Raw genomic sequence first — 16,069 nt, 5'->3', positions numbered from 1 at the left:
GGGTCTGGGCTACCTTACTCAGGATGTTTTTATTTTATTTTCTAGTTCTGTTCACTTGCCTGCAAACTTAAGGATGTCATTGTTTCTTACTGCTGAGTTGTATTCCATTGTGTAAATATACCACATTTTCTTTATCCATTCTTCAGTCGAGGAGCATCTAGGTTGTTTCCAAGATCTGGGAATTAAGAATAATGTTGCTATGAACATAATTGAGCATATGTCCTGTGGTGTGAATGTGCCTCCTTTGGGTATATGCCCAAAAGTGGGATTGCAAGGTCTTGAGCTAGTTTGATTCCTAATTTTCTGAGAAATTGCCATACTGATTTCCACAGCGGCTGTACAAGTTTACACTCCCATCAGCAATGGAGTGTTCCCCTTTCTCCACATCCTCTCCAGCATAAGCTGTCATTAGTGTTTTTGATCTTAGCCATTCTGATGGAATCTTGGAGTTGTTTTGATTTGCATTTCCCTGATGACTAAGGATGTTGGGCATTTCCTTATTACCATTTGAGATTGTTCTGTTGAGAATTCTCTGTTTAGATCTGTACCCCATTTTTAATTGGATTATTTGGTAGTTTGCTATCTAATATGAATTTCTTAATTATTAGGAAAGGCTAACGTGAATTTTAAAAATTATTTGACTTAAATCTTCATCACTCAAAGGAAAATACAAGTGTATGTTGTAGACTGAGTTTCTGTTTCTCCTGGTCCCGCAGCCATTGAGACCCAAATAAATAACCAGAGACTTACATTAATTAGAAACTATTTGGCTGATGGCTCAGGCTTCTTATTGGCTAGCTCCCTCTTCATTATTAACCCCTTTCTGTTAAACTATTTATTGCCACAAGGTTGTGTCTTACCCGTATTGCTCCAACATGTTACTCTTTCATTGGCTACATGGCATCTCTTCCTGGCAGCTTCTCTGCCTCCTCTCCCCAGCATTCTCCTCATCTTGTAGCCCCACCTATCTTCCTGCCTGGCTACTGGCCAATCATTGTTTTATTCATCAACCACTAAGAGAATTCCCCCCCCCCCCATAAAGACATCCCCCATCACTATGTTTTGCTGAGGACGATTTAAAGGTGTGGCCATCACTGCTTATTGACTTTATAAAGTTCTATTATTTATAGTCACAAATGAATAATTGTACAGTTTTATACAGTAAAGTTCTCTTAATGTTGAGGAGAGCACCAGCTAGCTAAGCTGAGTTCTGCTCATTCTCTGCCAGGTAATAGTGATTCTGAGAAAGACTGACTTTTCTTTCCTAAGCATTTTGGGATGTGCTTTACAGTTCACTGTGCATTTCACATCCTGCTTGCCCTTGTCATAATTGTTAGCTAGGCAGGGCAAATGTTTATTAATACAGCATTCCTGTGACCACGTAAACACCTCTTTAAGCTTGTTGCTATTGACAGGGTGTATGGAGATGGTTTCCTCGTTTACAGATTGTATGCTTAGTCACCAGGGAGTGGAACTGGGAAGGACTAGGAGCTGTGACCTTGTTAGAGGACATGTGCTTTTCTAGGAGCATGTGTGTTACTGGCAGTGGGCTTTGAGGTTTCAAAAAGTCTACACCAGTCTCAGTGTCCTCTCTGTGTTTGCTGCATTTGGATCAGGATGTAAGTCTTTTAGCTAGTGATCCGGTGCCATGCTTGCTTGCTTCCTGCCATGATGATTATGGACTAACCCTCTGAAATTGTAAGCAAGCTTCCAACTAAATACTTTCTTCTACAAGTTGACTTGGTCTTGTTGTCTCTTCAGTTTCTAGACTAGGACTTTTCACTTACAGTTCTAAATTTACATATAAAGCATGCCAGTTGATTAGTAAGTTTTATTGAAACATTGCCTTCAGATAGTTCCTTCAAATTACCAGATTGATATGAAGCCTGTAGAGAAAACTTGAGGAATTGCATGTATATGTTAACTGAAAAGCATCAGCCTAACCATTTTAAAAGACCATTTATTACTAAATTATATGTAAATTGTAAAGGGAAATGAACAAAAGATTATTTGGGAACAAGATGCTCATAGGAAATGTCTTCAGTTTTGGGTGTTTACAACAAGAAGGTGATACTTCTGTGCAAAGTCCAGAGGTGTACCCTTCCTAATCCCACCTTTATTTTCTTTCAGTAGAACTTCTTGAATGGTTCATTTAGAAAACAGTAATGTGTACGGGTTTCCCTGTCAGTTCTGTTTTATAGAAGAAAGGTGGAACCTGCCAGACAGTTTTGGCAGTTAGATTGTAACATTAAAGTTTTGTTTTATAACCACCCAAAATGCTGATTTCTGGCTTACTGAATATGCTGTACTAGCAAATTGGGGAGATCCTTTTGCTTCCACCATTCAAGTTCCCTCCCAGGACTCTAGTCCCAAGCTGTGCTTTTGTTGCTGTAGTTGGCTAACAGCTTTCCCTGGTCTTCAGTTGCAGCCAGAGCATTGGAATGCATGTGAGTGTGGGAGATATTCTTGTGTATTCTGAGAAAGCCAAGTAGTGCACATGAAGTCCTCATCAACTGTTAAGTGACCTAGAAAAGTTCCTTGTTTCAGGATGTCATAGTCTGTGTCTTCATCAGCTAGCCATGTATTGCCACCAATGCTGCTTGCCAAAGTTCTCAAAATTTTGAATTCACCAAGTAGCATTTTGTGATTCCTAACAGTGTGTGACACAAATGCACATACTTAGCCAGTCAAGGACAGACATCTGGCTGAGTAGATTACATAGGAGAGGGAGTAATTAGGCAATGGTATTCACATTTATGAAACACCATAACCTAGCTAAGTTTAAAGTTTTAAAATAATTATTAATTTTGAAACTTTGTACACATAAGTTAACTGTATTTGAAATTTTGAAAAAATGCATTTGGTCAGTGTTAAGTTTTCTGAATATATAATTAGTTCTGTTGTTTCTTGCTTGAGTTTCTGTTTTAGCATGAACAGGGAGTTTTTTTAAAGAGCAACGTAAGATAATGAAAAGTTTTAATAAATTGTTTTATAAACAAATGTTATATGCTATAATGTTGAGTATAGAATGAAGTCCTTTAAAGAATTTTAAAAGTTTGTTTTATGAGTGTGGGTGTCAATGTGTATCTGTATATTTGTGCACCATGTGCATGTAGTACTCCTGGAGACCAGAAGAGGGTGGTAAATGCCATGGAAGTGAAGTTACAGACGTTTTGAGCTGTCATGTGGGTGCTGGGAATCAAAAGTGGATCTTCTGCAAGAGCATCCATTGCTCTTAATTGCTTTGCCATCTTTCCAATGTAATGAATTACATTTTATATTTAGAGTTTGGTATCAACAGTACCAACCTTGTTAAATTACCTGTAGAAATATAAAAAATCCAAATCTCTAAGCATTGACTACAATAGAAGAAAAATATATGCAGATTCTTGTTAGCTTATAAGTGTTGTACAATTTATAAAAAAATTAATCATGTTTTCTTAAATACCACTAAAACATGTATGCAACAATGTTCTGTAAATTACAATATAGATGTCATATTTGAAAAGCATTGGGATTGACTTGGTGAAATTGTTTACTCACACATGCTATTTGCATTTTAAAGTTGTAAGTTACATTTAAACATTTATTGAGGCCTTGTGATCTAGTCTGGAAACAACTAGTCTGGTTTCTGTGTGAGCTGGGTTTATTTTAAGTCAGTTATTCCTTATTGAGCTGTCTATGTGGAACAAGTAGAGTCAAAAAATACAAAATTAAGCAGTTTATTCTCCTTGGAAGATGGAACTAAGAGCTGGAATTGAAAATGAATCGGATTTGAACAATTAGGACTCCAGGGAATGATAATTAGAAATGGGGAAATTGACAAAGTGGGACCTGGCTGGTTTACTATTTTAGTTTTTCTTTTTAAATCACAACTTTGGACATTTTATTTGGGGGGCATAATGGCATGCTACATTGTACATGCTGGTCTTGACTTACTGGGCTCAGATGATCCTCATGCCTCAGCTTTCTTAGTAATTGGCTTTATGGGTTCCATTGTGTCTGGCAGGGACCTACTCCTGACTATTACAACATCCACTTTTGGTTAGAGTAGAAAGTAGGGCTGGAGGAAAACAAATAAGCAGTAAGACATGGGATTAGTTCTTGCTCCTGTAGGAGTTTAGATCCAGCTCTCCAAACTGTTGAGTATTTTGAGGGATGATGTGAGTTATACTTTCAGGAAGACGCAAATGTTCATTGTATTGTCACGTTTATCAATATTGTTTCGATAGACACATTGATGTTAGGACCTCTTGAAGATTTAATTTTTTAAAAATTTCTTACTGTGAGAATATTTGAAATTTTTGAAATTCAATCATTTTCTCTCTCTTTTTTTAGAAACAATCTTATTTTACATATCAATCCCCCCATTCCCTTGTCCTCCCATCCTCCCATGCTCCCCACTGACCCCCAACCCACCCCGAAGGTAGTGAGTTATCTGAATTGATTGTTCACAGTCAGTTACACATTTTGTTGTTTCATTAAAGATTATTGAATATGGGAAGTCGACGTTTTAAGAATAGGGTCTGATCATTTACCTGTGAGGTTTTCCTTCTGCCTTTTTAACATAGCATCCTTCTTTCATATTTTTTAGTGTGGTAACTTTGATTTGTTTTAAACACACACACACACATATACACACACAAACACACACACACACACACACACATATATCCTGGTGGTATGAAATGTTTTTGAATACGAGCTATATAGTTTTATATGCAATAGTGTCTTTTCATTTAAGTCTTGTAGAAATTGGAAAGAAGGCTGTGAGCATTTGAGGTTTCTTTCAAGTTTCATGTCTGTAATTCTGAGTGTTTTAAAATCTTACTATAGTTTATCATCAAATTAATGTTTAATTTTTAAGTAAATTTTAATTCCTAGCTCATTTTTTAGAAACACGCAAGGGTTTTTATTAGGTAGCTTCTGTATTTAATATAGACTAATGGCTGGTTGAAATAAAATGCTTACCAAACATAGTTCTTTGGGAATTTAGGAACGGTCTCTTTGTTTTTAAATTGATTTAACTCAAAAAGGATTGTTTTTCAAATACCAAGTTGGATGATGATTCAGTTGAGCTAATACGTTTTTCTTGTTTTTGTCTTTGAATAGTTGGAACAGAAAATGGGAGAGAAGCAATTGAAAGTGGAGCTGCATTTCTCTTTATGACATTTCACTTGACGGAGTCTGTTGGTCACATGGAGACAAAAGCCATCAGACAGATGTTTGGTCCCTTTCCATCGTCATCTGCTACTGCTGCTTGTAATGCCACAAATCGAATTATTTCTCATTTTAGTCAAGATGATGTGACTTCTCTTGTCCAGATGGCAGAAAACCAATGTAATGATAGAGTGTGTTTTGGGAAAAACTTAGCATTTTCCTTTGACATGCATGGTCTGGACCACTTTGATGAATTGCCAGTAAATGGTGAAGCCCAGAAAACTATAACCTTAGACTACAAGAAGTTCATGAATGAACATTTTCAGGAGCACTATACCCCAGAACTCAAGCCTGTGGAAAAAACAAATGGTTCCTTTTTGTGGTGTGAAGTTGAGAAGTACTTAAATGCAACTTCAAACGAAATGACTGAAGCACCGAGAATTGAAGATCTTTGCTGTACCTTATATGACATGCTTGCTTCTGTTAAAAGTGGTGATGAACTTCAGGATGAGGTACAGTTGAAATTTTGAAGTTGTATATAAATATAAACTATCCTAATGAGAAACTCTATACAATTAATTTGTTCTTACAATGTTGGTCTTGAACCTAGAGCCTTGAACAAGCTAAGTGTATGCTTTAGCACCGAGATACTCAGCCAAGAATAGACTTAAACATAGAGAGCTAGCATACAAGTACTCCCTTTAACATTCTATTTTGTCTTTCATACTGAGCTTTCTAGCTAAATACATTTACATAGGAGGGACATATACTTTTTCAGTTGGTTCTTACAGGATGACTGAGTGTAATGAGTGGTGAAAGTAGGGTACTCTTATTTAAAGGTATCATTTATTTGTTTATTTTTATGTAATGGTCCTGGTAATCAAACCTAAGATCTTTCACATGTTTAGTCAAGCTCTTTACCATGTGGTTTTGTTCTTAGCCTTTGGATTTTGGAGACAGGATTGCAGGATGTTGAATTGGCTGACTCTGAACTCCTCATGATCATCTTGCTACCTCTGGAGTGCTGGTACTACATGTCACACCATGCCCAGCCTTTAAATAACCATGTTGTCTACTGTTGTAGGAATTTACCTATAACCATGTAGACATATTTACATATGTAACTTAAGCATGTAAAAAGCTACTTCTTTACTGAAGACATTTTTGTTCCTTAATGTGTGCTTTTCTATCTAGCTTTGACATTGGTTATTGATCTAGTGACTAATTGACCCTTAACTGAGTAAGTTTTTCCTATTCAGGCTGTTGTCATTATGATTAGAAAAACCTTAAGCGTATTTAACCTGTTGGAAGTAATTGTTTTAAAAATTATTAAAAATGAAACTCCCCCATCTGCCTAGAGTATCAGAAAAACTACTATGTTTTAAATTGCTGTTATGAGCTTGGATCAGGCTATCTCTCTTGACAGGGTTTCATGTTGTCTATGTATGAAAATGGAAACAACAGTAAAAAACAACTGAAAAAAAGAGCCCAATTCAAAATTGTGGCTCAAGTCACAAAACAAGACAATGTTAGAAATCCTGGAACTTTTCCCCACAGCATAGACCATCCATTCCTATTATGTTCTATCACTCAGAAAATATTTGTTTTTTTTTTTTATGTGTATGTATCTGTGTAAGAATATGCACACCTGTGTATCTGCATCTTCCAGAAGAGGGTGTAGAGTACCCTCCTCTCTTGCTGTCTGCCCATGTCTTTGAGGCATTGTCTCTCCCTGGACTTAGGGCTTCTGTTTTCTCTGCTAGGCAAGAAGGCATGAAACCCCAATGATCCCTCTGTCTTTTCTATCCTTGGAGGTGGGTGTTATTGGCATACACCAGGCTTTTTTCATGGGTCTTTATTGAAAAATTTATGGTCTGGCCACAAAGCTTTTGCTCAGAGTTCAAAGAGAGACACCACAATAACCATAAGATATAAGTCTGATGGCTATAGAAAAGAATGTTCATTCTATACATGTGCTCTTTATTGCTCTCTCTTTACTGTTCTCTATTCTAATTCTTTTATACTAATGTCTGTACTTTCTTAGCTCTAATTCTGTCGCAATTCTAATTCCTATTCTAATTCTGTTTCATTCTTTCTTCTTCTCCTCCTTCCTACTTACTTATTTTTCTTTTTAACTTACATTTCTGCCAGCTTTTTACTCCAGCTACAACCTCCCTAGTCTCCTCCTCCCAAAACTCTCTTCCCCCAGAGGTTTGAAGCAAAAGACAAGAATTACAGAGTTTTTCATGGGTCAGGAGCATGTTTCTAAGCTAAACAATAAAGGCAGAGCTATAGCCATGGCATCCTAAGGTCCCAAGGCTATATAGCAGCAAAATGCAACCAGACAGGGAGGGCACAGTGCCCAATGACAACTTTAAGATACCCATCTATTGTTAGTAGACTGGCAAGTGAAGGATAGGCATGCTTTAAGGTTAATGTGAAGTTAACATGGGACAGCACTTTACTATCTGCTTGCAGAGAGAATCTAGGACATTCTTGTTCTCTGTCTGAGAGCTATGGTCAGCAACTTTAGATATGCTGTAATTCTTGTCTTTGGGCATCTGTGAATGTCTCAATAGAAATCTCTTTGCCTGGACACTAACAGTCTGCCAAGGAAGATAAGTGCAGGTGGGTAGACTTCTAAGTTTATACAAAGACTTGGTAGAGAGAGTATGGGTAATGATTACGCTTACTTTCTTGCCAGAATCATGCATCACTGGAGGGAGTCTTCCAAATATACCAATGCATAGGGGAAAATATGCCCAGTAAATGATGAATACACTGCTGGAGTTTTGGGGATGAATCCCACCATAGAAAGGGAGTACCATGGCTTCACAGGGAATTCACAGTAAGGACAGTGACTATTCGTAAAGCAAATACTCCCACTGCCCTGCATGTGAGCCTCTTCCATTGGAAAATGATCCTTGTCGGTTAGCTCTGTCATTTGTCAGCTGTGTTCTCATTGCATAATTCTGTGGTCCGAAGCAGGTCTTGTGTTTTGAAGGACAATCTTCATGATTGCAGTCCTGTGTTAACCCCTCAGCTGTGTCTTGAGCTTTCATTATATTTTTAAGAAAAGAACATAAATTGAAATGCTGAAGGTTTTTAAACAATGTAAAGTCAGGTAAAGCTTGTCTTTATGTAATAGACAAAATTTCCAACCCCTTTGAAACTATATTTCAATTATTTACTTAATAATATTGTGAGAATTTGTGGGGGTATATATATGAATGAAGCATTCTGCACACCATATCAGAGTTTTCACTTTGTTCCTTATATATTATAAAATAAATTCTTATCTGTGCCTTCAGATGAGTACTAAAGGGCTGGTTGAAATATTAAGAAAGGCTACCATGTTCTAGATCTGTTGAAGTATACATATTAGTAGTATTCCAGAATTAAGTGCTATTTGAAGCACAATTAATGCCAGTGATGGAGTTGCTGGGTAATCAGTTGCTAGGAAAATAGTGAGTTTTGAATTTATTTTTGTTTATAGTTTGTTTTCTTACATATGGCACTTTCTGTAGCATTTGTAATCTGACATTTGCTGTTACCACTGTCTCTTTTATTTATGCAGATGGCATTTCTTAACCCATAGTACATTGATTTCTGAACCTATTCCTTATCTCCTTATCCCAGGAAGTGTGAATTATTTGGGTAGATTGAGTGGAGGCTATGATTTTTTTTTTTTTTGTACTTGCTTGTATCACACATGATTTTGGTGTCACTAAAATTTTATGGTGTCATTAGCATGGTTTAATGTAGTGGTCTTAACTTTTATGTTCAAAATACTCCTTTATATTCTTTAAATCTATTAGGAATACACACAGAGCTATTCTTTGATATTTAGCACTATTGATAATTATTTTATTTGAAATTAAAAGAAAAATTTGAAATTAATCAGTATACTGTTTACAAAATAATACTAAATCTATTATATTAAATAATATTTTGTAAGAAATACTGCTGACAGTTGCTCAAAGGGTAAGAACACTTAGATGTATTCTTAGTATTAGCACCTGAGTTCAGCTCCACATAAAAAGATAGACATGACCTATAGGTACCTATAACCCCAGTGCTGGTATGTGGGCACAGATAGAAGGATTGCTGGAGCTTCCTGGTATCTGTTTAGCTCCCTGTTTCAGAGGAGTAAGGTGTAAAGTAACAGAACAGGTGTTATGTGACAAGTCTAGCTGGGGAGACTCAACACACACCACATGTACTTGACACAAATAGGGAACCCACCACAAACCAAAGTATGGATACCACCAAAGCACAATTTGGTAAACTAGTTTTATTGCGATCACCTGCAGGAATGTGAATGAGGGGTTGCTTAGAGGAGCAGAAATGACTCAAAGACAGCTGTATTACTAAAGCCCACCATAACACTGGTGACAACTCACAAAAGCTGGGAACCTGAAGCACACTGTACAGTCTCAGACAGCTCAACATGTCTGAGAGTATACTTTCCAAGTGACTAAGTTAATCTAAGCCTCTTCCAGGCCATTTGGCTGGTCTTTGCTTCTTCCAGGCAACTAATCTTACCTCAGGATTATCTGTGCAGTCTGATGGATCTGAGAGAGATCTTTAGCTGGTCTTTATTTCATATTCTGGGAGGGAGGTGCCTAGTGATTCTAGAACTTCTTGAAGCTATTTATAGTTGTTTACCTTTTGTCTTAAAGGCTTTCTTTGCAATATGGAATGATTCAGTTAATTGCTAAACAACAGAGAGACAATGAAATCTTCCCATAGCCTCCATATATATCGTGGATATAACTCCACCACCACCACCACCACCACCACCACCACCACCACCACTACACACACACACACACACACACACACACACACACACACAAATGTCTAGTATAAAGTGTGGCATTGTGTTGTATTTTTGTAAATCATATCAGTCTTGGACTTCATTAAGCATAACCAGATTATCATATGTTCTTCTGCATTTAAGCTGTTGTGATATAACATATTACCTTATATTGCTTTGTAAAATTCTACTCACTTTATACTCATGAGATAAATGTGTCTTCAGCTATGAATATAGAATATGTATTGCCTTCTGTTTGATCCTGTCAATTCATTCATTCATTTTTACTGTGTGGAATGAATTCTTAAATTTTTCAAAATAAAATGTAATCTAACAAATTTTACCAATCTAAAAGTTTCCACTTTTGGAATTTGCGTGTGTGTGTGTGTGTGTGTGTGTGTGTGTGTGTGTGTGTATGAACCAGAAAATTATATCTGATACAATAAAAGTTATTTGAACTAACATGGAATAGCACATGGAAATATTCTTGGAATGTACTTATACAGTATAGAAAGAACAAATATACTTTATTAGTAAAATAAATGATAAATTTCTGGTAATTATATTTGAGTTCAATGGAAACATTTCAATATTTTTGTCATTTTGTGAACAGGCAGTAAACTTAGAAGTTGATGAAAATAAGAACTAAACAATTCTTTCTAGCTTTAACTTTACTAATTGGCCTAAATCTTTTCAAACCCCAAATCTCATTCCCAGTGACACACTACCTCCAAAAGGCCACAACATCTCCTAATCCTTCCTAACCAGTTTTACGAACCAGGGAGTATTCAACTATATGAATCTATGTTAGCCACTCTCATTCTAACTACCACCCTGCCCATCTAATTCTTTCTAGTGTGTGAGAATAAGCTATGTCCACACTCCAAGTTGTTTTAATTAAACTTGTAAATGGCTTTGGCTGTAGGTGTTAGATTGAGTACCTCTACATAGTGGTCATTAATTATTATGAAAATATAATTTGTCTAATTCTCTGCAGGCAGCAACAATTTGCATTGCACTTTCCCCCTAGATATAAACAAATGCTGTCCCTATTTTCATGATCATTTTTTGTTAGTTGTGACTTTATTTTACAGTGATGAATTTTGAGGATTGATTTATAAAGTTAAATATTATCTACTTATTGTAATTATTCAGTATTTAATTCTACATGAGCCATAGATCCAAAGTCTTTTGTCAGAGTTGCTTGGGTTTTTAACATTTTCTCTTGTTATTTTTATTATCACTGCTTTAGGACTTCTATTGCTATGATAAAATACCATGTCCAAAAGCAACTTGAGGAGGAAACAGTTTATTTCAGCTTATGACTTTCAGGTCTCAGTTCATTACTGAGCAAAATCAGGGTAGAAACCTAGAGTCAGGAATTGAAGCAGAAGCTATGGAGGAGTGCTGCTTACTTTTGTTGCCAGTCTGGTTTCTTATACAACCCAGAACCACCTGGCCAGAGATGGCACTACTCGCCATGGCTGGACCTTCCCACAGTATCACAAATTAAGAGGCTAATAAGAAGTCATTTTCTCTTACTGGGTGTTGGTGGCACATGCTTTTAATCCCAGCACGAGGGAGGCAGAGGCAAGTGGATCTCTGTGATTTCAAGGCCATCCTGGTCTACAGAGCAAGTTTTAGGATAACCTCCAAAGCAATACAGAGAAACCCTGTCTCACCCCCCCTCCAAAAAAAAAGTAGTAATTTTCTTAATTGTGCTTCGCTCTTCTCACTTGTTTTCAGATCTTTATATATTGCTTAGCATACTAGCCTGAGTAGAGAGTTTGTAATTTATCTATTTTTAAAACCTCGCATTGCAACTTTATAAGAAGGTTTCTTCCATTTCAGAAAGGGTTCAGTAAGAAAGAAAGGTATTTGTTGCAAGAACATTTAAAGCTGGTGTGCCTGTACAGTTGTACCAAAGGCCAGAATTCCATGTCAGTTCAAATTCTCCAGTGCTTGCTGCCTTTTTCAGACATTCTATTTCATTGTTAAATTAGGTTTGACAACTGTATTTTCCCATGTAATAGCTACTTGATCTCAGGATATAATAAGCCTTTTTCTACAAAATGAATCATAGCTGTGTTTGTCTCCTTTAGTAGCTTTTAGTCATTTTGCTCCTAATGTCTACTTTCCTTTTCACTTTTTTTTAGTGTTTTTTTTTTTTTTTTTGAAAATCAGCTTTTGGTAGTGTTGCCTTTTTACTTTTACTTTTGATGTATGGCTTAGCTTTTACTAATAAAGCATGCATTTGTTTTAAATAATTAGGCCTCTGAGATTTTCCATTCTTTAATTAGAAAAGAGTTGAAATAAGCCTGAAGATCTTGCTACCCCGTTTTCAATAGTATTTGTTTTACAATGGAAATTATTTTATTTACATATTTTCGATGTTGATACCTAGGTTGGTGATGGTGCTACAATTACTACTCCTTAGGCTAAGCAGGGGGATTGCAAGTTTGACACTAGCTTGGGTTTACAAATTTAAATAAATGTAGATGTTGACAATTCAGCTGAGTAAGTAATCAAATAACTTGGACAATGAGTAAGTCTCCCTGTTTAGACAAAGATGCGATTCAATTACAAAAGAAAAGATTAATTGTTTATTCCTATAATGATTGATTATAATAATTGATGCAATTTTGAAATACAGTGAAATATAAATGCCATGGATATTTTTATATGAAACTTCCCAAGTCCAATTAGTTCATACAGATATGTACATTAATGATATTATATCTAAAGCTGATAAAAATTACCCAATATTGATTATAGTTTCTCTCTTGTTATTATTGTTTTCTACAAAGCATCTTTAGCATAAAGATATCTTGCTGTGCAGATTGTGTTTAACCATAGTGAATAATCTTGTTGCTTTAAAATATTTATGAATATTCAAAGAAAAATCACCTTTATTCTATAATGGCTTTGTGTTAGGCTTTATTTTGTACTAGTTTTGGGTTTTTTGAAAGGGCAGAAATATATAGTTTCTGAATATGTTTTTCACCACATTTTTTCCTATTGTTAACATTTTGCATTAGTTAGGCACATTTGTTACAATTGATGAATCAGTATATTGATAGATTATTAGTATAAGCAAAGGCACGGTGAAACCACCTGCCTGTGGGTGGAAGACAGTTTATTTGCAAACTGCCAGGTGACCAGGAAAAACCTTGTCAGTACAAGCAGTGCAGAAAGGTGTGGGGCAGAACAGCCTGGGAGTTAGCCTGGGGGCTGCTTGAGTTAATCAAGAGAGAGATGCCCTTTGTCAGATATAGTTGGCCCATTGGAGGCACATAAGGAAAATAGTGAACCTTCTTGACAAACGGAAACCTGCTTCAGGAGATTTCTAAGGAATTCTGAGTTTAGGTTTCTATTTACCCCACAACAATCCTCCTATTTCCCTAGAACAGTGACGTGGTTATAACATTTTCAGCAGCTCTGCCATTTTGAGGCCTTCTTTTGCCTAACAGTATTAACTTGAGTCCATAGTTGGCATTGCAGAGTCTTTGGGTTTTGACACATGTGTAGTCATGTGTGTCCATCAGTAGTATAGAGAATAGTTTCATTTTCATGGAATACTTGGGCCTCTGTCTTTTGTCTTCTACTGTTTTTACAATTTTTAACTTATTCTGTGTGTGTGCACTTGCCCAGGCATGCACCCACTCGTGCACAGCATGCATGTTGAGAAAGAAGTCAGAGGACAATTTTTGAGGTCATTCTCAAACCATGTGAGTTCCCAGATTGAATTTAGGCCCTTGGATTTGCCGAAGTCACTTATCCTCTGAGTCATCTCACAGGTCTCTTCCTTCTCCATTGAGGCACTGGCAACCTTTGATAGTTTTACTGTGTCAATACATTCTTTTGAAAATCATTTTATTTGCTGTTTCCAGAATGTCTTGTAGGTGGAATCATAAAATACATACCCATTTCAGACTACTTGTTTTATTTATCAGTGTGCATTTAAGATTTCCTATGTCCTTAGGGTATGATAGTGTCTTTCTTTTTAATGCCGAATAGCACTACACTGTATGTTTATCCATTTGCTTACTGTGGGACAGTTTGGTTACAGGCTTGGACAATAAAACTGAAAATAAGTATTTTTTATTATTTTATTTATTCTCTCTGTTTTTACATTGCTCAGCTGTTTCTTTGTGAGTACCTTGTTAATTTTCCCTTTTTGCAAAGTCTATGAAGAAGTACTTTAATTTTATTGAATTGAAGTGCATTTCTTGTGAACTACTCAAATAACCAACCATCTTTCAGGCTTTAAACTTTGGTTTTACCATTCTTTTCAAACCTTTGCTTTTCTTCTGTGTTGTCAGCTGCTAATTGGTTTTTTTTGGTTGGTTTGCTTTTGGTGTGGAAGCTACTTAGGCTTTGTTTTTTAAGTCTAATTAGTTACACTTATGGACATTTTATAATGGACTTGCTTTTGTTATTTTATAATCCTTTTCTTTTTCACTTCCCCCATGTTTTTATTTTTTTTATTTTTTTATTTTTTTATTACAGCTGCAGGCAATGAAACACAACCATAATACTCAACAAATCCATGTGGAGTTTATTGGAGGGATAGTTGTTGGCTAATCAGGCAGCAGAGATGGGGGGGGGAGGAAGATGAGGATAAGGTGGAGGAAGAAGGCAGGATGCACTCCCTTAAAAGGGGAACCTTGCACATGAGTAACAGAGTCCTTATGAAGCCATGCAAATTGTGATGTAGCCACACAACACAGGGCCCTTTGAGCTGTCTAAGTATCTGCCTGAATGCTGGGGTGCATATCATGCCCGTTGTCTGGGGTCGAGATCAGTATAATGCCAGGGTACCAACACAGGCCCCTTTTTGTTGTCTATTTAGCCTAAGCTAGCCTCTAACTCGGGGTCTTCCTGTCTCTTCCTTCCAAATGCTGAAATTATAGGTGTGTATCCCCGTGCCTGACAATTCTGAACTTTTAAAAGAATTCTTGATGTGAATTTCTTTGGATTATAAAAGAAAAATCATGCTTATTTTAACAGATATTTTAGTTGGGGTTTGTATTCTATTTTCAGCATGTTGGCTTAATGCTCTGGTTGCCTTTCGAATCATTGGCAGTTGATGAAACACTAACTGCAGTTCATTTTCCCATACTTTGCAGGTATTTAGTATGAGTATTCATTCCTCCTGTTCGTCATCTCTTAAAATCTTACTAGCTCTATTTTGGAACCCCTCACTGTATAGTCTGCGTGTCTGTCCAGGACTTCAAACACACATTGTAAGTACTTGCTGTCTTACATCATAGGTGAACCCATCTCTGGCAGCCTTGTTCCGTTTCTTGATCTCTGCTTAGTTCTTTTTGCATGTTATCACTTATCTTTTGTCTTCTATCTAAGCAGCTGTTTTGTTGGCTTCTTAAAAAATCTGTTTCATTTCTGTAATTCTTTTCACATTATTTTGTGTGTATATGTGTAAATGTGTGTGGAGATCAAAGAACAGTTTACAGGACTTAGTTCTCCCCTTCCACCATGTGAGCTTTAGGGTCTCAAACTCAGGTCATCAGGCATGTGTAGTCAGTGTTGTTCACTCATTGAGCCATCTCACTGGCTTTATAATACTATCAGAGCTTTATAATACTATCTACTAAATCTTTTGATATGGTGTTTTGTATTGTTTTCTTCTGGATATGCTTTATGAGTGTGATTTTTCGTGTAGATGTGGCCTTGTTGGAGTAGGTATGGTGTTGTTGGAGGAAGTGTGTCACTGGGGGTGGGCTTTCAGAAGCTCAAGGCCAGCCCAGTTTCTGCTGCCTGCTGATCCAGGTGTAGAACTCTGGGCTTTTTCTCCAGCATCATGTCTGCCTGTATGCTGCCATACTTCCTACTTTGATGACATTGGACTAAACCTCAGAACTGTAAGCCAGCTCAAATTAAATGTTTTTCTCAATAAGAATTGCTGTGGCATGAAGGACTCTAAGGGATAAATGGTCCCAGGAATGGTAAGTGGCATGAACTCCTGAGCTAATTGGGAGCATGAGGGTAGGGGAGAGGGAACTGCTACAATAAGAGCAAGAAAAGAGGAGAAGAGGAGAGGAAATGGAGGGGCAGAAATATTGAGTTGGG

General features: G+C 36.7%; 1 protein-coding gene across 3 annotated transcripts in view; it reads left to right on the top strand.

The window, feature by feature from the left end:
- Positions 1-16,069, top strand: part of Ascc3 (activating signal cointegrator 1 complex subunit 3) — a 321,774-nt gene that overhangs the window by 19,925 nt on the left and 285,780 nt on the right. For 2 of the 3 annotated variants that reach the window (XM_027402943.2, XM_027402942.2), the window contains exons 4-5: positions 5,113-5,672; positions 15,109-15,225. In XM_027402943.2, coding sequence (XP_027258744.1) covers positions 5,113-5,672; positions 15,109-15,225 — 677 coding nt within the window. The remainder of the gene's footprint in view (positions 1-5,112; positions 5,673-15,108; positions 15,226-16,069) is intronic. The other variant, XM_027402944.2, reaches the window with a different exon arrangement.

The sequence above is a fragment of the Cricetulus griseus genome, chromosome 2 (assembly GCF_003668045.3).
Source record: "Cricetulus griseus strain 17A/GY chromosome 2, alternate assembly CriGri-PICRH-1.0, whole genome shotgun sequence".
NCBI classification, from domain to species: domain Eukaryota; kingdom Metazoa; phylum Chordata; class Mammalia; order Rodentia; family Cricetidae; genus Cricetulus; species Cricetulus griseus.
The sequence above is the reverse complement of the archived record's forward strand: the minus strand, read 5'-3'. Positions and strand labels throughout refer to the sequence as shown.